At 26.5% G+C, this 27,438-nt stretch overlaps 2 protein-coding genes across 3 annotated transcripts; one reads left to right on the top strand and one right to left on the bottom strand.

Moving 5' to 3' along the window:
• Positions 1-2,101: 2,101 nt before the first annotated feature.
• Positions 2,102-4,207, bottom strand: LOC113551053 (probable cytochrome P450 6a13). Its single transcript, XM_026953072.1, has 4 exons — positions 3,222-4,207; positions 2,887-3,111; positions 2,510-2,761; positions 2,102-2,394 (listed from the first exon to the last, which is right to left on the bottom strand). The coding sequence occupies exons 1-4, from the start codon at positions 4,114-4,116 to the stop codon at positions 2,225-2,227; spliced, it is 1,542 nt and encodes a 513-aa protein (XP_026808873.1). The 5' UTR covers positions 4,117-4,207; the 3' UTR covers positions 2,102-2,224.
• Positions 4,208-11,958: 7,751 nt separating this feature from the next.
• Positions 11,959-26,864, top strand: LOC113551670 (telomerase-binding protein EST1A-like). 2 transcript variants are annotated; one of them, XM_026954054.1, is made up of 23 exons: positions 11,959-12,199; positions 14,443-15,548; positions 15,626-15,753; positions 15,826-16,035; positions 16,092-16,478; positions 16,755-16,874; positions 16,956-17,148; positions 17,209-17,423; positions 17,484-17,673; positions 17,731-17,955; positions 18,097-18,158; positions 18,861-19,006; positions 19,078-19,265; positions 19,330-19,403; positions 20,055-20,161; positions 20,242-20,348; positions 20,415-20,570; positions 20,650-20,844; positions 20,937-21,102; positions 21,431-21,615; positions 21,673-21,763; positions 21,826-22,045; positions 24,773-26,864. In XM_026954054.1, the coding sequence occupies exons 1-22, from the start codon at positions 12,160-12,162 to the stop codon at positions 21,960-21,962; spliced, it is 4,428 nt and encodes a 1,475-aa protein (XP_026809855.1). In that variant the 5' UTR covers positions 11,959-12,159; the 3' UTR covers positions 21,963-22,045; positions 24,773-26,864. The 2 variants fall into 2 exon arrangements, with proteins under 2 accessions (XP_026809855.1, XP_026809856.1); XM_026954055.1 differs by having other exon boundaries at positions 21,431-21,606; positions 24,773-26,863.
• The last annotated feature ends 574 nt before the right edge of the window (positions 26,865-27,438 follow it).

Here is a 27,438-nt window from a genome sequence, read left to right as displayed (position 1 = left end):
AGGGTCTTAGGTCTCAACTTCCCTCGAAGAAAAATAAAAGGTTCATAACACCTAAAAAAATTATTGATGAACTAGCAAAACTAGCAAAAAAATACGTTGCCTTTTTACTATAAAAAAACTCTTAATTTTTAGGTATATATAATAATAACGGAATAATATAATTATTATTAATTCATTACTCATATTATGTTGTATTTTTTATAATATTATAAATTTACTTATTTCTTAGACCTCCTAAAATCTTAAAATACATCACTGTATATGTATAATTACATAGTATTTAAGTATCCGCATATAATTTATTAATATATTAGTTATACGTTATACCGTAAGTATACGATATTATATTAAGTACGACGCAACGCGTACTTAATGTGCGTTGTCGCTCCGCGATAGAATGATACCAACCGCTTAGTAAACTGTTGTTTTACAATTTTATATAATGTTTATTTTTGTATTAGTGCTTAATACGAAGAAATATTATCTTAACTATATATACAACTAGTATAAGGGATTAGTATAATATATATCTACAATAATGGGCTTACAAATTTAATTGTTTTACAAATACGAATTACATGGTATTATACATAGCATTTATTATAAATACCTACTATTTACTGTATTGTGTATCCACATTATGTATGACGTAGACTATTATGATATTATATGCACCAATTAAAACGTACTTTTATAATAAAGTCAGTAAAAATGATATACCATATAATAGAGGGTGATTATTATTTATCATTAAATTTTCGTCAAATATCGATATATTTTTTTATTTTTTCAAAATATTTTGTTTCATAATTTTCTCAAACTGAATGAAATTTTTATTTTCTTTGCCCTTTTATTTAATAGTGAAAACACTATCAACTTTTGATTTTTAAATGGCAACCTATATTTAAATTGTGCTTAATTAATGGAGCTTTTTTTATGAATTTTAATGTTCAAATTATTATTTTTTGTTAATTTTTTAAAGAGATAGCTTTTCAAACGGCAGTTACCAACGCCTCGTAGCCGTAATAACCTGTAGGACGAACACCAAAAAACGTCAAACCACCTAACTTTGAATATATATAACTCACAAACGGTTAAATGAAAAATAATAATTTTAACGTTAAAAATTAATAAAAAAAAGTAACCCTACTATTTTATGATATTTTAAACAAAGGCTACAATTTGAAAATCAAAAGTTTATAGTAATTTCACTGTTAAATATAAGGGTGGAAAAAATAAAAATGTTTAACAGTTTTAGAAAATTGTAAAAATAAAAATTTTGAAGAAAAAGAATTGAAAAAAATCAACACTTTTTGAAATAATGATTATTTAATGATAAAAGAATCAACCTGTATATAAATTCTAACCTTTGAGCATAATTTAAAAGTAAGTACAGACTACAGTGGAACCATCAACGAGGTGTTATTAATGGATAGTTTCCTCGTCATGTGAAGAGTAAAAGTTATATGATGCAACATAAAGGTACCATCAGTTTTACTAATTGTATAATCTGTATACATATATACATTACTATAACATTTTACTATACTTATCTAAGTTTATTTTATTATGTATATTATATATTATATATTATATTGTAGAATATAGTTTATGATTGTATATTAAGTAACTAGGCATTCTTAATGCATGTATAGGTAATCTGGTAATATAATAATGTAAAAAAAATTTAATTTACAACTAATCGTAATTTAAAAGATGCACCCTTGTAATGACTTATGACACTGCTAGGCCATGAACTGAAAATATCTTGAACATAAAGTGTGAATTCTAGACGGTCGCTTACCTTTGAGTGTACGACATCATGTTTATATAACATCAAAATAATCACATAAAATCATACACCATAATAGGCAATGGCATAACATCATTAAAATATTGAGTCAAATGTCAATATTATACACATAGTAATCATTGGTCTAGTTACGATATTTTATTAAACTTATGCAATTATTATATTACAAATTATTGTTATTTCTATTACGTTATAAACTCATTATTTATTCGATCTTTACATAATATAATTAAAAATATGCAATTAAACCATTTAAATATTGAAAAAATAGTTAATTTAATACTTAGTTTAAGTAATAAAATATAATGTAGATATCATTATTGTATTAACTACAAAATATATTTAAATTACTTTTTAAAATTTAAGTCAATTGTTTTTATATTTAAGTATACATTATAATATGTATATTAATCAATCCACAATCGGCCTAAAATTTAACCAAATTCCATTTTTCGGTGAAGTTATCCCACGTTCTTTTTTCATTTGTAGCGGTATTTCCGTTTTTTCACAAGGTGAAATTTCAAATTTTGATAATATTTTTGATAGAATTATTTTCAATTCCAATTCAGCGAAACGTTTTCCTATAAAAATATATTATTAATGATATTCAATTTTGCATAATGAATAATGATTAATGATTAACGGCCAATAAAGTTATATATTTAGTATATACTCGTATTTGGAACATCAATATACCTATACAATGACGAGGTCCATCACCAAATGGTAAAAATGTTCCGTTCGGTCGTTTAGATTTTTCTTCAGCAGTAAATCTTTCCGGATCGAAAATATCGGGATTCGGATAATACTTAGGATCATGATGTATACTATATATTGGTATTAAAATTTTTTGTCCTTTTTCAATTATTAATGACTCCCCAGGTACGTTATAATCTTGTGTAGCTCCTCTCAATAAGGCCGTAATTATGGTATACTTACGATGAGTTTCTAAAATAACAAAATTCTTATAAAATGCATTTCTAATAAAAATAATTATTTAAGTGTTCGTTTTTCTATTGTGTCAAAACTACATAAGATTTTTATTGTTATATTAACATGTTTATTATTATTACCATCTAAAACCATATCAGCGTAATGAAGATCTTCCAAAAATTCATTGTTAAGTTGTCCACCATATTTTATTTTCGATGAAATTATCTCGTCACGTAATCTGTCTTGAATATCTTTGTTCAATGCCAACTCGTAAAAACAAAAAGATGCTGTGGCAGTTACAGTTTCAGAACCAGCGGTAAACAACAACATTGCATTTGCAATTATATCTAATTCACAATACTTTTCTATAAACATAAAATCTATAATTAATAATCTGAATATAACTATAAGATCATAATAATACGTGTATGTCCAAGTATAAATTATTATAGACTTTTCAAAAAATGTATCTTACCTTCTCCTTTATAATCACTGCTTATTACTAAATCCTGTCTTGCTTTCATTAAAGTTTGTGTCAGATCGTTTCTAACAACATCATTTTTGGTCCTATAATCGATGACTTCACCAAACACGGAATGGAAAAAATTAATGGCATCTACGTCCACCGGAGAAGTTTGAAGTTTTAAGAACTTAACGATTTTTGGAAATAACACTCCAAGTATTTGAAGGAAAATTACTTTACCACTGGGTTTGAACACTTTCTTTACATTTTGCCTAAAGCTTGAATTATCGTTATTAATTGTATCTAATTTCATACCAAATGCACACGTTCCAATTACATCAGTGGCTAAATTTCCGACAAGTTCATATACTTCAATTCCGTCGGTTTCTGTGGATTTCTCATTAATACAGTTTGTCAACTGGTCACTACACTCTTGGATCTGTTCATGCGTACCTTTGAGCTTACCAGACGTGAATCCCGGACTTAATTTTTGTCTCATTATTTTCCATTTTTGTCCGGTCGCAAAAAACAAGCTTCTCGCCATTACATTTACGGAAGGATTCATGTCAATACCGTGGTCGGTGAAGTACGAGAAGTCTTTGATAATCATCGAATTGATCAACTCTGGATCGCGAACCATCAAAAACGGTGTACTCATTTGATAAAACCCACAAAATTTATCATTGGGAAATTGTTGATAAATTCGTCCAAACGCGTCCACTTGATGCTCTAAGCCTGTGAACATTTTGAATATATTCCCGAAAAAAGGCACAGGTTTTGCGTACGGCACATTTAATTTCTTCCATGTATCATACGTCGACGTCGTATAATAATAAAGAAACGTACAAACAATAATCAAACTCAAAATAATGTTGTCAAATAGCAAATTGGCCAGGTACAAAATCATGGTTATAAAATAATGTAACTTAATTTTAAATTATCGCAGGGGCACCTACAGAGTACGAGTGTGTAATGGATTACTAAATTTTGTTTTGAATTTATAGCTGTGAAAACGTAATTGGTTTTCGTTTTTTTATTATTTTTAAATTAGCTTTCAAGATGATATAATCTATTTGTGGTGGGAATATGAAACTTCTGAAATTATATGAACAATTATTGATTTTATATTACGCAAAGTGCAGATTGTAGTGCAGCACTATAAATTGGTGACTACTGATCTATATATAATATATATTGTTATCAACTGTCATATAGATTAGACGGGTGCAGCAGTGTTATATAGTCGTCAGTGAGTAGTGATCTTCTACATAATCGATCGTACATTTTATATCACGATGGGTACATTAAAATCATTAGACAAAATAGAGGTCAGACACGTGAATCTATGTAATTACAGTTTATTGGATAATGGACCTAAAAAAAAAAAATTTTTTTTTATTCATGCAGTTTTAGTGGCCTAAGCCTGGGCATAAACGAGTTAAAAAGTTAAAGTTATGTTCATTTTAACTTTTTAACTTAACTTTTTTACATTTAATTTTCATTAACTTAATTAGTTTTTATTGACATTAACTTAATAAATAACAAGTTATTTTTAATCAAATCCAAGTTACGTTATTTTATAAATAATTAAATAATAAATATAATAAAATTATTATTGATTTACGATGCACATTGCATAAAACATAAACATAAACATTTACTAGAATTAATTAAATTAAATTAAATTGAATTCTTGTTTCTATTAACCAGAATTGTTTAATAAAAATAACTTAATTAAATATATAATGTAGGTATAGCATTCTATACTGCGGCATACGGGTATATTGTAATAATAATAATATTTAATGTCTAGTTAATAGTAAATATTAATAAAGTAATAACTAATATATAATATGATGTGAGTAAAAGGTATAAAGCATAAATCACAAATATACAATTCTCAAGAAACAAGAATATTATATTATAAAATATTTTCGTCTTAAATAACCAAATCAGTTATTTCTGTTTTTGCCATTTTTGGTAATGGTCATTATGTTTATTTAAAATATTTATATTTATAAACATCTAATATTGTCAATATACAAAATAGTTCCTGACGGTTCACTTTTCGTTCTCAATTCTCGCCATGACAAAATAGATAGATATGCCAGCAACTTTGTGATACGCACGAGACGTCCTACCTCTCTTCACCACGTCATAATCGTAGTTCTCAGCTTTTCATTGGTCGCGTATTTTTTACATGGTTTTGTAGTCTTAGTGGTTTGTATCAGTGGTTTTTGATTTTTTGAAATAGTGCAGCATAACATTCATACAAAATAGACAAGTTAAATATTTTGTTTTGGTTTTAAATTAAATACTAAAGAATAACGAGCTAAATGTAATTACAATTTATTTAAATTGTTATAATATTATTTTTGATAACTAAGTACATTTTATTAGTTAGTGAAATTTTATTTTTTAATTTATTTTTGCTTTTTTAAATGTGTGCTTGATTGTTCATTATTCAAATTATTTAGATGAATATATGTTCTTGTTCGTATCAAACATAAAATAACTTAAGTTTAAACAATATATTTAAAATAAATAGGTAGTCTAGAAACTAAAATATAGTTACTATATGCTGGTATATTGGCATATGATGTAAAATAGAAATACAGAAAAGGAGGAAATAGCAGATAAAGTAATAAAAAAAATACACAAAACACAATTTGAAGTATCAATTTTTATTGTAGTCTTAATACAAGATATAAAATATAAATTCCAATAATATTATAATACATTTTATTTGTTATACTTTGAATTTAATATTTAATATTTATTGAATTATCAATCCTAATGGCTAATTGTTGTCATGTTATCAACAACCAATTAAATGCTGAGAACTACAAATACATACATAGTGCATAAAATAGTGGGGATGCACACTGCCGACCATAATATGAATTTTGCTGTCATACCTATCTATTTTGTCATGGTTCTCGCATTACGCAACTACACATGTATAGTAATTTTCTGGGCTTAATAATATTTATGATTTATGAATATTATTATTTCAAACCATATTACTGGCTATTTATTATTTACACATAAATGAAAAAAAAATTATAACTTAACTTGAGTTAATAAGTTAAATGAAAGTTTTTATAAAACTTCTAACTTAACTGAATTAAAAAAAAATTAGATTAACTATTAAGTATTAACATATCAAAAAATGTTCTATTAACTTAACTTAACTCAGTTAAAAATTATCATTAACTTGCCCAGGCTTGAGTTTTACTATAATGTCGTATTGTGGCATTAAAAATTTTAAATGTCGAGATCAATTTTCAAGGATGTATGAAAATATGTAAGTTCTAATAATTGCAAACATGAAACAATTTTTCGAGCGAATTCGTCATACGTTATACCTACTATAATAGTTCTCTATACGACTTTAACGAATGTTTTACAAACGTATAATACCTATCATGATCAAAATCATTACTTTTTCGTAAGTAGGTACTTACTTAACAATAAAAACAATATAATATTATTAATCCATACCTTCTACACAGTAGAGTTGGATAAAATATTATTTAGATAATTATCTGAATAAAAAATTATTCATATGATTTTTTTTTTAATTATTTGAATAAAAATATAATTGAATAATTTCTAAACATAATGCTAATACAAAATATAAATATATTCAAATTTTTTACTCTCTAGTTTCTTCTTTAGATAGTTCTATACAGTTTGATTTATAGCATTTTTCAATTTATTTATAAAAGAAGATTTACAATCGTGAACTTATAATACAATGAAAAAATACCAACCATTTGTTAACCAAGATAAATTACTGAACATTATTTGAATAACTATGTTTGGAAATTAGTCGAATAATTTTTTATTTGAATAAAATATTAACTAAATAATCATCTAAATAAAATTTTATTCGTATGATGCCCAGCTATATTGTAAATAAATAATTTGTACATATAAAACTCGTGTTTATACAGACTTTTACCTACCTATATAGTTTATGCTGGTTATAGAAAATCATGATAATATATAGGGTTTGAACACAAGAGTTTGCTATAAAAAAGCAAACTAATGAATATACCTATTTTTTTTATAGGTATATTCATTAGTATATATATATATATATATATATAGTTATAAATGTATAAGTCATCCCAGAATATGACTTATATTAGGTACCTACCATTTTTAGAGCCTAACACATTGAAAGTACTTATTAAACTATTATAAAGAACGGGAAATTCAAAATTGAAAATTTTAAATATTAAGAACATAATATACAAATATACAAATAACTGCTCCCGATTGAGTATTAATTCGGTAATTAATGAGTACATAAAATAACAGACGTCTCACATTTTTTTCTGATTTAAAACTACACACGTAATCATTTTTTTAAAAACTCGTATATAAATAGGTATATGTAATCCTGGCATTTGCGTAAAATGGGCCCCATCATTATATTATCATTATAACTACACTAAACTTATATCAATATTTTGTACCTTATTATTTCTAATTTTTTTTAACATTCAAATCATTTAACATATTTTTCGCTGAAATAAGATTTTTAAGTTTCATGCAGTCTTGTGATTACATTTTTTTTTTTAAATGCATGCAAATAACCTGAGTTATAGGATTGTAATTTTTTTAATCATATATTTTCCTTTTTTTATTATATAATTACTAAGATTATCATAACTATATAAAAATTATTATATTATTGTCAGTTATGAAACACCTGTATTATTTCTCTTTAACAAATCAAATACATCGATGACATAGCGCATAGGCACAAATACGTAACACAACCTTACATATTTTAGGAGGTGATAAAATTATACAAAAATTACAATAATAACTTTAATCCGTTATTCTGAATTTTAATAAATTATTACACTATTTAAATAACACATGGTTAAACGAATCTATATTAAAACAATGATTTTTGTCTTCGCTAAAACTTTTATAAATAATATTTTCAGTTTTTAATTGATTTTTCAAGGATCGATAAAATATTTAACAGTGATTAAATGTTTGAAAATCGTTTTTGTGTCCAGATAGTCAATTTTTTATTCGTCGCATCATAGAAATTATACAATAAAAGTACATAATTAATCAAGTTACTTTGGGGTGCTAATAAAATATTTTATGATAACAATAGCATTACCTAACCATCACTTATTTGCGTTTATGAATTCGACGGTTAAGCGAAATATTCTATTTAATAATCAGTTTTATTTTGGAAAAGATAGCGTGATATAAAGTGCTTCGATTTTCAACTTTGTGAATGATTTTGGATAACGAATTAGATCTAGTGTGTACTTTCAAAAGGTCAAAATTAAAACAAAAATTAAGGAAAACAAGAATTATTACGCTAAACCAATTTTTGATTAGATTGATCGATTTGTTTTATTATAATTAAAAAACAAGTAACTCGAAATTTTCATCAAGTGTTTATATTATTATTTTATAGGTATATAGATAGTATAACGTTCAAAATACTGTAACTCATTTTGAGCTATTTATAACCAATTGAAATTTTCTATTTTTTTTTCAAATGTTGATCAAATAATTATGAATGGGAAATAAAGCTTGAAAATTGTATACAATTTATATTCTAATAAGTAGTTCATTTAGAATTTTCAGCTTTTTTTTTTTACTATACGTATGTGCCATTGTGTCAATAATAAGTTATTTTTTGGTTTAAAATTCTTGAAAATTTAAAACAAGATCCTACATAAGTGATCCTTGTATCTTTTTAAAATTATACATTTAAACGATGAATAGCGATGTTAATATTATTTTGTTTTAATTTAAAAATATTATTCGTGAGAATTTAAAACATTTACGAACGTTATATAATTATTAATTTTATAATACGTAATGAGTAATGACATTTTAAATTTATTTTAAGAAATTATAAATGTATACTAAGAACTTATTTTTACTGTTGTAAAGTATTTATAAAAAATGTTATTAAATTTTGAGTGTCATTTACATAAGTTGATATAAAATGGTATAAATAATAAATACAGATTATTATAATAATATAATAAATACAAATTTTTCAGGAAAAAATTATATCAACCTACCATTATACTAAGAGTAAAATTAATTAATTTTATAGCTATATAATGAAATAGACTTGGTGATTTAGGCTGACAGACTGTCTCCGATTAGAATTGTTTTTATTATACAATTATACATCTATTATTGCATTAAAATTTAACACGCCCATAACTGTGACCCACTCGATACCTACTTTCATAGAAATTTGGAGTGGTTTTAACTATAACTATTGCCAATGATGTACACATTTGAACGTCGATTTTGTGTTAAGGCTGTCTTATAGTTGAATTTACATCATCATTGGAGTTAAATTTATATCTAAAATATACCATGAATTTGAGAAATTAGGGTCAGAGTTATTTTAAAATTAAGACAAGTTACTACATTAATCTTGTAAAAGCTTAGTTAATTTATAATCATTTAGTGTTCTTTTAGTTAAATTAATCGTCATAGTTTTCATCACTCATCACTCTAAATTCGTCTAATTAGTAAGTTAATCATTACTTGGTGATGGTTTAACCACCGAATTCTGTGATTTAATTACATTGAACATATTGTAATAATAATATTATTATAATTATTATACTAATAACTAATATGTACTTGAGCAGTACCCACATGCTTACCTTTTTTTTATTACCATGGACCATGATATCATCATGTTACGTATCATTATTAATTACATATTTACATATAATATGCACTGTATAATAATACATTACGTCATTATATATATATAGGCACGTATAATTACAAAATAACAAATGTGTAATAATTAATTGTACACAACATATCAAGCACATAATCTGTTTATAATAAATAGCGTACACTTATCAACATTTTTTTATAATAAATTCATATATATAACACACTACGTAACATAATTTTCATGAATGTGCATCATCTATGCCTTAGTAATATATCTAGTTAAATCAATTCCAAATTAGCGTAATGTGTACATCACGTACTTTATACCTATACATTCTGTATTACATACTCAATCGCGTATTTAGGGATAGGAGAGGGTGGTCTTAGCGAGTCATTACCCATAGGATAGGTCCCAAATTCTGAGTCCCCTAAAGAGGTGTTTCCGTGTTGGTACTTACAATTCAAAGTACTTATAAATAGCAATGATGAGCTTCAGTGCAGTGTTGCGTGGTATTTAAAGGTTAATAAGCATAAAAAACCCAATTATCGAGTATTTGATATTAGAAAATCCATTTTTAAAATATCTATAATCGCTCAGTGTAGCACTTTCATTTGGCTATCCATAAAGTTGTGTAAAAATTTCATTTTTTTTTTGTTATTCCCAATTATCAAAAAAAAAAATTGCTGTACATTTTATGTTGACCTCTTTAAACTTTTAAAGTACAAACTAGATCAATAGGATCCACTCTCCAGATAATAGTTGAAGCATTTTATTAACCTCTTACTGTGTACACAAACGCAAAAAAGAAAACATAACACTGAAAAAACATACAGCATTGTAAAATCATTACACTAATGACTTATCGCTCCGCTCAAAATCTAAAATTTTGAAAATTATAACAAAGGAGAAATCGGGGAAAACATTTTTGAATATAAGTAAAATAATTGTAGATTTGTAGGTATTACTTAATTCAATAATATTTGATTTTATGCAAAATTTTTAATTTTTGTGAATTGGCAATGCTGAAATTAAAAACAATCTTACTGTAGTTTTATATTTTTTTGAAACATTAGCATTTGAAATCAAATTTTGATACAGTTGAATATATATTTTATACAAAAATGATGAATTTTTAATTAACATTTTAATTGAAAAAGTTCACTGTTACTAAAATTATCAATTTCTCTTAGCAGTTATATTTTCAAAATGTATATAGATTTATTTTGAGCAATTCATAGACTTGACATTTTTGAATTTCTTAATTTTTTTACTTAGGTCAAAAAGCTTGAAAATGTAATAATTAATAAGTATAAGTTGGTTTATAACTGCAGGGTATTTAAAAACATAAACACTTTAGGGGAACTTATTTAAAAAAAAATTCCATTGTCAATATAGAAAACATTTTGTGAGCGTATGAAATTTAATTTTTTACGAAATCGCGTAAAATAACGATACATTACAATTTAAATATAGATAATAATGTAATATATCCAACTAATTATCATTGACTGACAAATCATCACCGTTCAGAATCGTTTTTCGTACACAATGATACCCGTCATTGCATTCAAATTTAACACATCCATTATAGTGACCAGTGACCTACTCACCATCTCTACCATACAGCAGAGTGATATCCACTTGCCCATTTTTGTTTATTGACAATATATATTTTATTATAAATTTTTTTTTATAAAAAAAAAAAACTAATATAATATTCATATTATCAATTAATTTTTTTCTCACCTCTGAAAATAAATACCTTAATTGATTTATCTTATTTGCTATAATTTTCGTCGTTTCACTTTATGCTACCAAATAAAAACGCTAAAATACTAATGAAGGATAACAACATTGATTTAAAATATGTTTAAGTATATTATAAAATCAATGATAAAAGGTATCGTTAAAATAAGGCGGAAACGTAGAGGCTAGTGCTGTCATTTAGACAGACGTGAATTTCCCCAACTCGGTCGCACTGCATCCGTTACGCTTTTCCACGATCTGTGATAATGACACTCGTTGCAGTGTTTTTGATAAGACATGTCCATTTGTTTTTGTTTATGCGCAAACAACGACTAACGAGTAACGAGTAAAAAAAAAAAAAATAATACGATCTGCATCCAATTCGTCCGGTTGCCGACAATAATATTATTATTTTTTGTTTATCTTTCACGTATTTTCCTCGACTATTTTTTCGACGACTTACCGTACGGAAGTAATGAAGTTGTGTTTATAGTGCTAACCATGGCCAATCTTGAAGAAGATCTGTCGCGTATGTCCATAGGTGAGTGTGATGAAACTGGTACCGCGCTTTACCGTTCGAAAAATCGACATCCCGCAACCGGCGTGGAGGCCATATGCGTTTCAGGCTTTTTTGCACACCATCGTAGACCGCAATGCCGCTTAATTGGCGGTGACTGTTTTTGTGCACCGTAGACATAACGTCCTCACCCTTTGAAGGCCACATGAAGTTCGTTTTTCTCGGAAACGTTATGTTATTGATATTGTATTATTATTATTTTTTTTTTATAAATTCGCTAGAATTGCAATAACGTTTTCGACTTTCACCCCTTGATTGCATTTTAGTTGTTGTTTAATTCAAGATAACCATAATATAACTTTACATAATGGCATTTTACTGTTGTTTTGGTCTGTCTATGTCTTTTATTCATTAATTACTGGCTGGTTGGACTTGATAATTGTTCAAGCATTACAATTTTAATGAGTCATGTTTATTTTTGTACCTAGGTTCTTGAGATCTCTATATTTAAATTTAACAAAATAAAAAAAGCAATAATTATATTATAATATATTATTAATAAGGGTTTTTAAGGTTTCTGAAAATTTATTTTTGTAATTTAAATAATGAATTTTTTTCTGCTTTTGGCTACTTATTATTTATTAATGTTGATTATTTGAATTTTTTTATGAATATTTATTGTAATTGTTATAATTTTTGACTAATACATATTATATTAAATAAAAAAATATAATTTTGCATTTTATTAACCATATTAGACAAATGTTTTAAAATTGGCTATAATTAATATTTATTTTTTATTTTATTCAATTTTTTTTCAATTAAGTCATTACAATAATGTATATTAGACATTAGTTAAAGTAAAGTTTAAAAAGCGTTCTATATAAATGTCTTAAATGAATATAATTAACATATCTTATCATTAATTATCAGTAATTTATTTTTTGTCTATTCGATAGTATATTTTGTTATTTAATAACTATAAAATCTAAATACAAATTATTGTCATTATTATGTACCTTCTGAATTTTCAAAAAAATGTATAATAATAATATCAGATGATAAAGATATTCACTTCATTTTTTGATAATAACATAGTTAAATATTTACGTAACAACATGCTTAACAGAGTTTGATGAATTATAAATAATGTTTGAATATATTTGAATTGAATAGAATATAATAAAAAAATCCTCAGAGAAATTATTTTGCTGTATAGTAGGTTGGTGGGTTGATGGATGTGTTAAATTTGAATTAAACGATACCTAAATTGGTATCTACAAAAATGATTCTGAGTAGTCACGTCAATGGAAGCACCAATTTTTTCTTGAAAGATATTTTATAATTTATATTATTATAGTATTTAGGTAAAAAGTTAAAAAGATTTTTTTCAAAACACATTGCACAGAAGTATGTATCACTTAGTAACTAATAATTTTTATAATATTTTAATTTTTAATTTTTAATATTATAACAAAAACAATTTGAATAGGTTAATAATTATCTTAATAAATTAAATATTTTTAAAATCTCATTGTGTTCAAATTAACTGGTGCATAGAAAATAATATTTTACAATTTTACATGGTGGCAAAATGTTTAACTCTTATTACAATAAATATTTTTTAAATTAAAAAAAAAATAATTATGTAAAATACTAATTTTTGTTTAAATATGATAGTAAAACATGATCATGAAAATAAAATAAAAACTCGTTGCATATTATTGTAAAACCAATTCACTCACAATTTCTTTTATAACCTAAATCTAGCAAAAAAAACTTCATTTCAAACTATTAACTTGCTATTTCTAAAATTTCTCTAACAATAATCAACAATCAAATGTTGTTAAATAGTAAAAAATGTATAAGCAGGTGCTTTTTTTTTAGTTTTTATTTGCTAATTATTGAATATTTTATATACATTTTTTCGTGACTCTTTAAAATATCATAACAATTTAAAACAATTCTCATTTATCAAAAATTAAATTTTATTATAGAATAATGAAAAATAATAAGAAGTATACTGATAAGTATTATGATTCATAATACTTATAAGAGTTTTCTTCTTCGATATTTTTTGGTATTTAATTTTTTTTAATATTTATAAACCTAACATCACTTTGAAGTAATATGTGATTTATGCACTTCAACTCATGACCCACTATAAAAACTTCTTATTTGGGAGGCAATCTAAGATTGAAAACCATTACTTTATGTGTTTAATTACTTATAATATTAATTTTTCTTAAACAATTTTGTTAATGTAGGCGATGATTCGAGTAATAAATTTGCAAGAAAAGACAAGTTCCCGAGAGAAGTAGAAATCTACAGGCCTGGAAGTGGACCATTAAAAAGAAGCGGTAATTCTCGCCAAGATGCTGAAGATGATGATAAACGATCTGGATTTGATCGTGACCTTGAATCATCAAAAAAGAGTGATTTTATTCCTAATAAACATTTTGAAAATCCAAGTAGGAAAAAAGAAAATTTTCCGAGAGGTCAAAAAATGAATGGGGTTGCTGCTGATAATTACAGTACATTCAATTTAAAACGGAAACAGCAAAAGAAAACACAGCTATTCTATGAGCCACCAAATGAATGGAGTAGTGATAAACGATCAGATCGACCACGGGTAAACTTTGTAAATCCTAACGATTCTAAAGGTGATGATGAAAATTGGAGAACACATAAAACACCTAATGTAGTGATTGTTCCTAAAATGGTTAAAAAAATTGATGAAAAACCAGTCGTTTCAGAAAAAATCATAACTCCAGTTGATATTATACCTACTTTGGTTACAAATGCACGTGGTAATACTGTACAAAATAACACAGATAAAACATCTGCGTTTGGTAATAGGAAACGAGAAGAAAAGAAAGTCCCTAGTAAACCAATTCCTAGTTCTCTTTTAATGAATTATGAAAAATTGCCTCCAAGATTGCGAAAAAAGTTTTGTGATGATCACCATATTTCTATGGAGGAAGTAGAAGCATTGTTAACGAATGGACTATCATCTCAAGATGAACATCATAAACAAAACAGTTCATATCAATCTAGAAGTCAAACATTACCTCCAAGAAGTGGCAAGGGTCGATTCAATGAACCACAAAGACATGAACAGGGATTTTATAGGACTAATTCTAATCAACAGCAACCAAAGACTGAAATGAGGAGACAGCAATCTGCAGTCGTCCATAGTTCAACTGAATCTAGTAGACGAGGCGTTGATTTTGATCTACCTACTAAAGTTTATAACAGTCATCATGAATTGAAATCGGTTGATCATAATATCAGAGATGATACTGAAAACAACTGTTCTGTTAGTGTAAAACAGTCTATTGAAAGTGCAGTTTTACTCCCTAGTGGCACAATTGTAAGTTTTACCATATAGTATTTATGGCATATACAATAGTATTTACTTAATAATTTTGTTATGTTTAACATTTATAGAACTGGGCTGAAGAAGTGGAACGAGCTGAAAACATGTTCAAAGTTGCAGAAGATTCAAAAAAGGAAGTTCAGAGATTAGAAACTGTAGAAAAAACATTAAATCCTCCTAGAGATAGAAAACAAAGGAAGTAAGTTAATAAATCAAATTTGATAGCGTGTGTAAAATTTTTAACTTAATATTTACCATGTATTTTTATTAGGGGTATCAGTAAAGATAGAAATTGTACAAATACATTACTTCAACGTGATCAACCATCTAGCAGTACTCATTCCAACTGGCATTCTCAAAGCAATGATAACTCTGAAAGCTTAAACAGTAATGGTGGAAGTTGGAGAAAAGAAAAATCTAAATCTATTAGAAATTGTAGTAATGACCGATCAAGGAATCATTCACGGAATCGTAGGAACAGGTTAGCTTTGTGTTTACTTTATGTATATGTATAACATTTTTTGTTTTTGATCACAGAAATAACAGTGAAAAATCAGTACCACACAAATCTGAGAATGTTGGAGGTATTATAAAACTACCACCTAATGTGAATGTGAATGCCACTAATGCCTCTGATAATAAGTCGCTTAGTCTTAATGGTTATTTAAATAAGACCGTTACAACCACAACATCACCATCGTCATATCCAGCTAAACAGTTATTTAATCCTAATAATCCTAATAAACCTATAGTGATATCTCCTAAACAACAAAATGCCAGAGCAGGTTATCCACCAGCTAATATCGAACCACCTCATGCTAAAGAACATTTTTCAATGAATATTAACCCTACAAATGCTCAACAATATTCAGGTGCACATTATGGTAGTGCTCCGCCTGCTTGGTATGATCCATACACAGAAAGGTACAGTGATATTAAATAAATATATTTAAACAAGACCGTACTTTTAACAAATTTTTTTATATTGAGGAGGAGAAGGGTTATAAAATATAAAATATTATATATTACTTAAAAAATAAACTGATGTATAATTTATAGGTTTAAGTAATTTTAAAAAGTTTTGAGGAGAAGGGGTGGTTAAACACTTAAAAATCTTTCCACATGTAGTACGGCCTTTTAAATAATTTTAAATTAACTATCTATTGTGTTAATAATGTGTTTAATTATTTTCAATTTTAGTTACCGTGCCTCAATCTATCCAGTTTTGTTATTGGATATAAAGAAAGCTGATTCTATTATAGGAAGTTTAGTTTTTGAACCAAATATGCTTCAAAATTGGCCAATAATTAATTCATGCAGGTTTGTATTAAATTTAAATTACCAATAAACATTTATGCTCAAGTTTTTTTAAATTGATAAATACTATGTATCTATTTATAGAGAATTTTTAAAAGATTCATTAAAAGAGCTTTTAAAATCAGACATGAAATTTTGCCAAAGAGAAAATATCGAAACACACTTTTGGAAAATACTTTACCACAATATTATTGAACACCTAAAAAAACTTATAAATGAAGATGCACCAGAATTAGTAAAAGATTATACCACTTTACTAATGAATTTAATAGAAGAAGTATGATCTCTAGAAATGTATAATTTTAATAGTTATTAAATACATTTATTGATACTTTAGGGTATGAAGTATATGAATGACCTATTAAAATTGTTGGAAAAACATTATAATTTTAATTTGGATGATTATGTATCTTTGACATGCCTGTCTACAAAAAAACTTGGAAACGTTGGTCTTGCTTTAATATCTTCACAAAAATTATACATATCGTTAGGAGACTTGGCGAGGTATAAAGATATCATGAATCATAGTACTAATTATGTTATTGCCAAACAGTAAGTGTTGATTGAACTAGTGTAAATTGTAATATCTGACTTAAAAGTTTAATTTTGTAGATGGTATACCAAAGCCAACCAAATAAACCCTAAAAATGGTCGCCCCTACAATCAGTTGGCGCTACTAGCTGTGTATGAAAAACGAAAACTTGATGCTGTTTATTATTACATGAGAAGTTTGATGGCTTCAAATCCTTTTCAGTCCGCAAAAGATAGCTTATTGTCTTTGTTCGAAGAATATAGAAGAAAGGTAAGATAATGTTTAATGAGTTTATTTTTACTTTAGCTTATAATTCATTTGTTTCAGTATGAAATGACTGATAGAAAACGTTTAGAAGATAGGGAAAGACGTGAACGTGAAAAAGCTAAGGAAAAGGAGAGCTCCATGTCATCTAAAGAAAAATACAGTAAAAGAAGGAAAGAAATATGGATACACCCTGATGGCAGTAAACGCTCTCATAGAACGACATCATCCACAGAACCAACTCAAGATATTGATGAGGAGGAACTGTCCAAACTATCTCAGTCAGAGGTAAATATTCATTTTATTTTAAAATTATCTTTTAGTAGGTACTTATTAATAGAATTGTATAAATATATAATTGTGTTATAAACATATTATGTCCATTGTTCAACTTGATTAAATTATATATAATTATTATTTGTATTACAGGTTAATAAAAGGTTTATTGTTAGTTTTCTACACATTCATGGAAAACTATTTACTAAAGTTGGGTAAGTTCTATTTTGTTTATATATACTTCATAGTAGTATCAATGTGTTTGAATCATTTTTAACATAGCTATATGTATTTGGTACAAAACTTCAAAATTATTAAATATTTTAAACTTAACATCTCATTTATATGTTAGTTTTAAAATACTTAAATAACTCTTATTATCAATAAGTTGGTATTCAATACTAACTTATTTAAGTAATAATTTCTTAATTAATAAAAAAAGAGACATAAAATTATCAATAGGTACAGTCATTTGTACTAATTACATTATATTCACTGAGATATTATTATTGTGTACAAACCAAAAGTAGTTGTTCCTTACCACAATGTCAGTTATAATAATTGATCGACAAATGAGGATTGAGAATAGAATGAAGCAGGTAAAAGATAAGAGAGTAACCCTTTGTTCTTTGCATATTATTTCAGTAAATTTAGTTTAGTATAAGAGGATCAAATTCCATCTAAAAAAGTAAATGTTGATGATTTAACTTTATTTTACTATGGAGATATTTCTTTGATTTGATATTAATAATATAACTACATGTATACAAAATGTTATGTTAAGCAAATAAGGAAATTGTAAACTTAGATCAAAAATGTTTTCTATTTTTGAGTTGCCATTAGATTGATTTTATATAATATAATAAATAATTTTTTTATTTTAAATTATTAATTAAGCTATACTATTTTATTTTTAGTATGGAGACTTTTCAAGATACCGCATTACAAATGTTAAGAGAATTTCGTAAATTATTGTCAAATACACCAATACCAATCATAACAACAAGGTTTTTGCAGTATTTGGCTTTGAATATGTTTTCAATTGAATACAGTCGTCCAAAAGGTAAACAAAATCAGTTTAATTGAAAAAAAAAATACAATAAAAATAATCAAATATCTTTATATTTATTTTAGAAACACATGTAGAACAAGGATATTGGTCTACAGTTCATGAGTGTGCATTAGCAATGTCATTGCAAATGTTTAGCTTGATTGTTGACAGATGTAATCAACTTTTGAAAGAGATCTTAAATAAAGATGATGGGTCTACAGCTAAACAATTGATTGGTAGTGACATAGACTTTCTGTTACCACCCATAAAGGTATGATAAAGATTCGCTAAAATTAAAATTAAGGAAATTAAAATTAAAAATATTTTCAATCTAGGTATGGTGTGATTGGCTTCTATGTAATTCCAAGGTATGGAATCCACCTCCATCGTGTTCAGATTATAAACTCTCGTAAGTTTTTTTAGACTTGAAAATATATGTGTTACAATTAATATTTGCAGGATTGAATTAAGAGTTTTGGTGCCCCTAAATTATTCAATATAAATCTTACTAAAAATTAATATTTTGGCATTATTTCTTAACTGTTGGTATAATGTTATATTGTGAAAACTTTTTAGATGTAACTGAACATTTTAGCGTTGTCATTTCAATATTGTTATAAGTAAGCCTTGATATAGCTTCTTTAACTAAAAGCGCCAATTTTGGTGGTCAGTTTGAATGTAAGACGTCAAGACATTGTATAGTCATAAAATGAGTGTTGAGTAATGTAAACTACCAAAGAAATAATATTTAATATAGGATAAATGTTTTATTAATAATTATAATACTTAATAAATAATTATATTAGGAACAACTTATAAAGAATCAAGTTATCTTTACATTTCCATATTTTTGTTGAGTTGAATTACCTCTTTTTAAGAAATAATGTTTTGAAATATTTTTCATGAATACATCCACACATAAGATTAGGTATAACAAAATATAACAGTACTCATTGACCAAGTGTTGTAGGTTGGTGTACAATACCTGACTACCTTTATTGATTGTAAAAAATACATCTTGTGTTATTTTTTATGTTATGTACTCATGTATATATTTCAGTGGGACTGGAGACTGTTGGTGTCGATTGGCCTCTTTGGTTAACAATTTGGAAAAATTTCAAGAGCATTTTAAATTGGTTTTGAATGAACCTGACGAAAGTGATCCAAGTAAGAGGAATAAATTTAATTGTTTTGTTTGGATGTATTTTAAAAGATTATATAAATGATACATGGTTTATACATTATAGATTTGAAACAACAACTTAAACTGCCTGAAGATTCTATGTTTAGTGGGTTTACTCCAATAATTGGTTACGAGCTAAAACCTATTTTTATTTCAACTACTTCAGATAGAGTGAGTGTTGTATTATATTATATCATATTGTTTACATATCTAGGAATAAATAAATAATATATTTAGGACCTGTCTGAGCTCACCCATAGAGTGAATTGTATATTGTTCTTTGGCACAGAATTTTTGTGTGGTACTGAGCCACCTGTATTTAAATTACATAAAACCGACACTGGAGCAAGTGAATATATTTCAGTTGTTGAAACAGCTAGTCCCAAAGATGATGTAATTATTATTTATATTTATTTATATACATATTTATATTATCCATTGTTTAATGATTATTGGTAATATTATATAATAGAGTGAAGATGAGGAAATGTGTTTTGAAAGTTGGATTGATGAGGAAAATGATTTAAAATCAAGACCATCTGAAGACAAATCTGTTTCTGAGTTACAATCTAAACCAATCTCAAATGAAATACAAAAGCTTTTAAGTAGAAAAGAAGAATTGGAACAAAAACAACGAAATGAAGAATTGAGGCAAAAGCGTGTACAAGTATAAACATTTTTAAATTTTCTTTTTATTTAAAAGATATATATACATTTTTTTTAGTGGTTGTTAACTAATAGTCAATTTTTTTCTTTTAGGAAATATTGAAACAAGCATCGTATTGTATTGAAATTGAAATCAAACCACATTTTGTGGTTCCAGATACCAACTGTTTTATTGACTATTTGCCACAACTTGAGAAATTAATATATTCTTTATCACACGCACAAGAACATACTTGCACTCTAATGATTCCTACTGTTGGTAAGTTAAATATTAATAATTAAAATGTATATTGTACATAACTATACTTAAATACTGAAAAGTTACTTGAATCAGTATGAAACCTGACTTGTCCCTAAATTATCAGAAAAATTAAAACAATATGTTCTAAACTAATAAGATTTTTTATATTCTTTAATGGCGGACAAGTTACAGTTTTATTGAAATGTGTAACTTTACATCTGAAGAATTTAAAACTTTCAATCAAATGTCATTCCATTTTTTTTTTTTGTACAAGTTAGGTTTCTCAAAGGACTGATTTATTTAAATTATAAATAATAATTAATCACCATTTTATTTTTTATTTAAGTACTTATTGAACTAGAAGGGTTGGCCAAAGGTGGATGGGTCAGAGATTCAGTGTGTGATGCTGCTAAACAAGCGTTAAAAATATTAAAAAACATAGATTCAGCTGCCGTTAAATTTGTGACAACCAAAGGGTCAAGTTTTAAATCTACAACATGTTTTGAAGAAGAAAACAATTTTGTATGCTTTGTTGGTGCAGTAATTAAAATTTCCAAATTCTTATTTTAATGACTGTTTATTATTTAGGTAGGAAATAATGATGATAAAATATTGGCAACCTGTTTAAGTCTATGTAAAAATAATTCTCAACTACCCATTGATAATCCACCTGTAGAAGGTAAATTTTCTAATATATCAAATTACAGGAATTGTATTTTATTTATTTTTGATTTTTTGCAGGAGAACCTAAAAAAATATTTAGAGATGTTGTCCTGCTGACAGAGGATCGAAATTTAAGAGTTAAAGCTCTCTCGTCAGATATGCCTGTAAGGGCAGTAATGGATTTCATTAACTGGTTGAATTTCTTTAGTAGTTGATCCATTCAGTTGCAATGGTAGGAATGCTATATTGTTCCTAATTACAAAGACTTCTAGTGACATTTTTAATACCACTGTTTATGGTATGTATTTTTTAAAGAATATTTTAAGTATTTTTTTACATAAACCAATATAGATTCACCTTAATTTAATAGCTAATGGTTATTTAATATTACTAAGTATAGCTAAGTATCTATCAAAAATGATTAACTTTATTAAGTGTTTATGATGAATTCTGTAGTTTTTAAATATAATTGTATTATTTGTAAAAGTGTGACCAACAAATTTTTTTAACTTTTAACTAGTATTAAAGTATGACGAATATATGATGTCTAATACTCAAATTATTGTTCTCTTTAACATTGAAACATAATCCGGGTGGTCACACCCACAGGCTAACACAACTTTTTCATTTTATGATGTTATGGGGATTGGGGAGTATAGAAAATACATTCTAAAAGTTAATTTAATATAACATATTTTTGATACCTTGTAAGAATTTTACATAATTTAAATTTTAATGATCGATTAATGTAATTGCATTTTTTGTTCTATATTAAAATTTAAAAATGAAACATTTTATGTATAATAATGAAAAGAATCAAGATTTTAAATTGTATATATATTATGTCATTGCTTACAAATTATTTTTATCAAAACATTTTTTTTTTTTACAATTTTTATGTTTATATAATATTATTGTGGGTTTATGAGATATCTTTCTTTATCTACTCTGTCCAACACAAATACACTCTTTATTACAACTGTCTAGGAATCGATGTTTTTTCCATTTAAACTGGAACTTAACTGTATCGTTACGAACGACAAATCTTTCATGCATTTTTTTTAGCCATCCTTTATAACCTATAGATAGTATATTAAATAATTATAGCTTAAAAATTATGATTAATATTGTATGAGATATTATAGATTACTTCGAAAATTGTGATTTCCGTGATAATATTTTGCTGACTCTGCGTGTATACAGCACAGTAAAGTTATACATAAGTTACTAATTAAATTAGTAAATATAGTAGCTATTTCATTAACCCTTATGGATACCTACTGATTTGATACTAGAATTTTATAGATCAAATTCTTCAGAAAAATATTCTGAATATAAAATATAAAATTTATATCGCTATCCAAAAAATGTTTTCAAAAATATAGCTCGTAGTTCCATGTAAGGTGCCTTATCTCCACGCGATAATAAAAATTAACAGAATCAAAAAAATGTATTCAGTAAATAACTTATAAAATATGTGAGTATTTATGGACAAATTTCTCGATTTAAATTTACAAAAACTTTTATTTCAATTAACGAAATAACATATTTTTTCTTGTGAAAAATATCGATTTGAGTTGGTCAGCACACAACTTGTGTAAAACTTTATAAAACAGTTGGGATTCAATTCGTGTATCCATATTTTATCACTAGGATACAACTCGTGTACGAGAAATTTTGTCGGGACACAACTCGTTAACTGCGTTAAAAGTTATAAAATCTTAAAATATTAATTAAAAATATTTATTTTGAAACATAAAAATAATATATTTGGAAAATTAGTGTGGGCATTAAATGGATTACCTTGTTTTTTAGTATTACCTAATATGTACATTTTATATAACTATATAAAATACGAATACCGTAAAATGACCGTCTGCGAGGTCGTTAAAGTTTTCCCGGTGGCAACTAATAAAATATGTTTGTTAAAATAATATGCAGACATCGAATGGTTTTTTTTGCTTAAAACTATCAAATATACATTTTTTCAATGCTATTTCTACAGTTGCTCTTTTATATATTTCTTTCAAATTTCCAATGAACACGTTGCAGAGAATGCGTTTTTTCCAGATAGATTATTTATTATTTTTTATTAATTTGACTCAAAATAATTATATTCACGAAGTTGCTACGATTTTTGAGTTGTTTCGGTGTCTCGTCAGCGTGCATAATAATCTTATCATTAATAATATACGTTTTATATTTATATTATATAATATTATGTATGTAATGTATGCGTGCTATTAAAACATAGTTTTCAATATTTTTTTTTATCGATTTTCAATAATGATTATTGAAAATGCGCATAATATAATAATCGTTATTCGTTGATATAGCAGCAGCTGTGATATTATATGATGCAGTTGAGGTATTTTTTTTTATTTTCTGTAAACACTAATTCTGGACCAAAACTTGTTGTTTGTCTCCAAGATTGTTGATACTTCTGGAATATATTTTCTTAGATTATTTAATTGATGTATATTCCCATTTTTACGCATAGTCATCGTATCATCAAGTTACTATTATAGTTTATATATTCATTTATATGGTGCTACATAAATAGATAAAGGTATAATTTATATTTATAGAATGTAAAAAATACAGATTAGAGATTTTTTTTTACGATTGTTGTAAGTAAGTTTTACTTAGTAGTGCAAGATAAGTCAATTGCGGACAACGATCGAATTACGTAATCCTAATTCCGAAATGGGTAAATAAAAATTAGTTAGTGAGCTTATAGAATCTATAGTCCTGAACGTTGTCGGTTTCGATTAAATACATTTTATATTCTATACGCAGTGAACCGATTTGTGACCGGACAATGATCGACGACGACAAACTGTAATAAAGCACTATAAAAATTATTATTATTAATAAGTAATAACATTATAATTTGTATTTGTATCTATAAAATAGTAATATTTAATGAAATAAAAAATGTTTATGTAAATGCGATTTAACATTTCTATAATGCTACACAAGATATTATATTGTAATAACGACGTTTATGTTTTTCGTTTTTCAGGTACCTACTTAACTTTTGTGTCCTTCTATTTCGGCACTCATTTCAAATGTTAACCATTTATAAATACATAAAACAATACAGTCTGACCAACGTTTTTAATTTTTAATTTTTCGACTTACCGGTGATCAATCTTATTTTTTTATTGAATACATTTATCACTGTAAATCGTCGTCGTGTACATAACATAATATACAGAGTATAGAGGATTCAAAAGGAGGAGAAGGAGGAGGAAGATGAGGACCTCGGAAAAGGAGACGATTAGAATATCAAAAACACATTACGCAAGCGAATTCGAATTCGGGATATTGTCAAGACTCTTGACTCAAGAGGATAAATTATGCATATAAAAAATCAGACGGCACACACCCCGAAACGCTGCTGCAGTCCAAACGTTTATTTTGGCATTAAATATAACATTCTTTTAATATATTATTAAAGGTGTGTGCAAGCCGTTCGATTTCGTAATCGTTGGCATCAATAGATTTGTTTTTCTTTTTTTTTCTTTATTATTATTATTATTATTTTTACTTCATTGTTATTTTTAGTACCTAACTGTACGCTATACTGCCTATTATTTAGATGTCGATAAATTCGTATTTCATTCGGATCACTTTTAATTAATTATATTATGAATGTATATATCGTGCTATACGCAATATAAAACATCATAATATTATACATAATTACTTCCGGCTGCCAAAAAACTGTGTATAGATGTATCCCTCTATATTGCGATAACTTGGTCGGGAAGAGTATAATATAACTATTATTATGTGTATATATTATATAGTGTACATATGTAACTTTGTATTTGTCGTTATACTTGTTTTGCACCCAACAAGATGGTCGCCCAGCCCCCAGAGACCCCTTCGATTTATTGTTACATTATACGTGTGTACCAAAACCACGATTTCATAAGGAGTTGAAAGATTTTTCCACCGAACCGCAATCGGACAATCCCCTCGCCCGTCGCCGCCACCATCACTCATAAATCTCGTTAGGTTAGGTATCTAAGAAAAATATCGAAAACGCCAATTTATTTTTTGACGGTAGAGATCCCAGCTCGATTGTCAGACAACCGTGTACATATATTAATCGATGTATATCTATTATTATCTGTAATAGTAGTTATGCACGTTAGTGTATTTTATACTTAATTCATGTGTATAGTGTTTACTGATCATCTTTATATTTTATACATAGACTATCGCTCATTCTTCGCACCACCGAAATGCGAACAATCGTCGCGTTATTATAACGTTTACAATGTCTGTCGATTGCTCGACGATTCTGTATAATATTCATGCTGAGAGATGTTGGTTACTTGTCGTCCGAACGGATATTAGAGATCAACCGACGATATTTGTCGTACCATTTTTTATCTAGTTTCCTTTTATCGTGTATTATATTTCGTCATCGCCGCCACACTCCACTCTTCCCCTCCCACACCGGCACGTGGTACGCTTCTAAGACACGTCGTCGTGTATTTTATGCGAAGTAGAAGAAAGGAAAATCGTGTTTATATTTTATTTTTTACTTTTTTTTTTAAACGTCTAACGGTTTTACTATTTTCATTATTAAAATTTTTTTTTTTTTTACTTCCGTCTCCTCGTACACGATATTATAAATAAGTGTGTATCATATGTCCCTCTTTTGAAATGTACAATTTTAAACATGATATATTATTATATTTATTGTATTTTTATTTTTTTAGTTTTATTTAGTTGTTAATTTATTATTAATTGCCTAATATTGTTTTCTTATCGAAAATATTAATCTAGTGATATTTAGATATAGTTGTAAAAAAATAAAATATTAAATTGAAAAAAAGAACTGAATATTGTAATGATAACAATTCATATAACGTTAAATGTTATAGTTTATACAACGAGGAGCCCGCCAGTTGGTTAAAACCGCACCACACCACAGTAACTAATTCTAATAAGTGATTCTGCTTAGTGATAATATCATTATTATTATATCAAATATCAAAAAAAGCAATAATGTATGTTGGTTTTAAACTTTATATTATTATGTATACTTATAAATATAATATATAATTCATATTATAATAAGTTGTATGTAATTGATAGATAAAAACTCTTAAATTCTATGTAGTATGTATATTATAATATATATGTATATTTATTATAAAAACAGGTTGCTATATTAATACTATTTTATTTTTTTACCTCAAACTATTTAATCTCGTCGTTCTACATCTACACAGTATATTACCTTTATACTCTATATGTAGCCATATCAGGTAAAAGTTGTATAAATACACCTACGGCGATGACAATAACAGGTCGAGAACATCTTCGTGGGCGTTCAAATTGAAATAAGAGGCACCTGGTGACGTTTTTTTCGATGATTAGACTAACATGATTGGTTCTTTCTTTATAAAACGACACAATTTCAAAAATTGATAAATGCTCAAGTAAAAGCAAAGAATTAATATTTCAATTGGTACATACAATTCGTTTTACACTCCTGGACCCTCCTGCAGGTAAGGTTTAGTAAAATTAACTCAACTGTGACTGTTTGGATTGAACGCGCGTTGTATGGTAGATTCTAACGATAGCTCGTGTGTTCTACACTCAAATATTTTATACGAAACCGAAAGATGTTATTTGAATTTAAATAATGCAATTTTGTATAAATAG

The sequence above is a fragment of the Rhopalosiphum maidis genome, chromosome 2 (genome assembly GCF_003676215.2).
Source record: "Rhopalosiphum maidis isolate BTI-1 chromosome 2, ASM367621v3, whole genome shotgun sequence".
NCBI classification, from domain to species: Eukaryota; Metazoa; Arthropoda; class Insecta; order Hemiptera; family Aphididae; genus Rhopalosiphum; species Rhopalosiphum maidis.
This window is presented reverse-complemented; position numbering and strand designations above follow the sequence as displayed.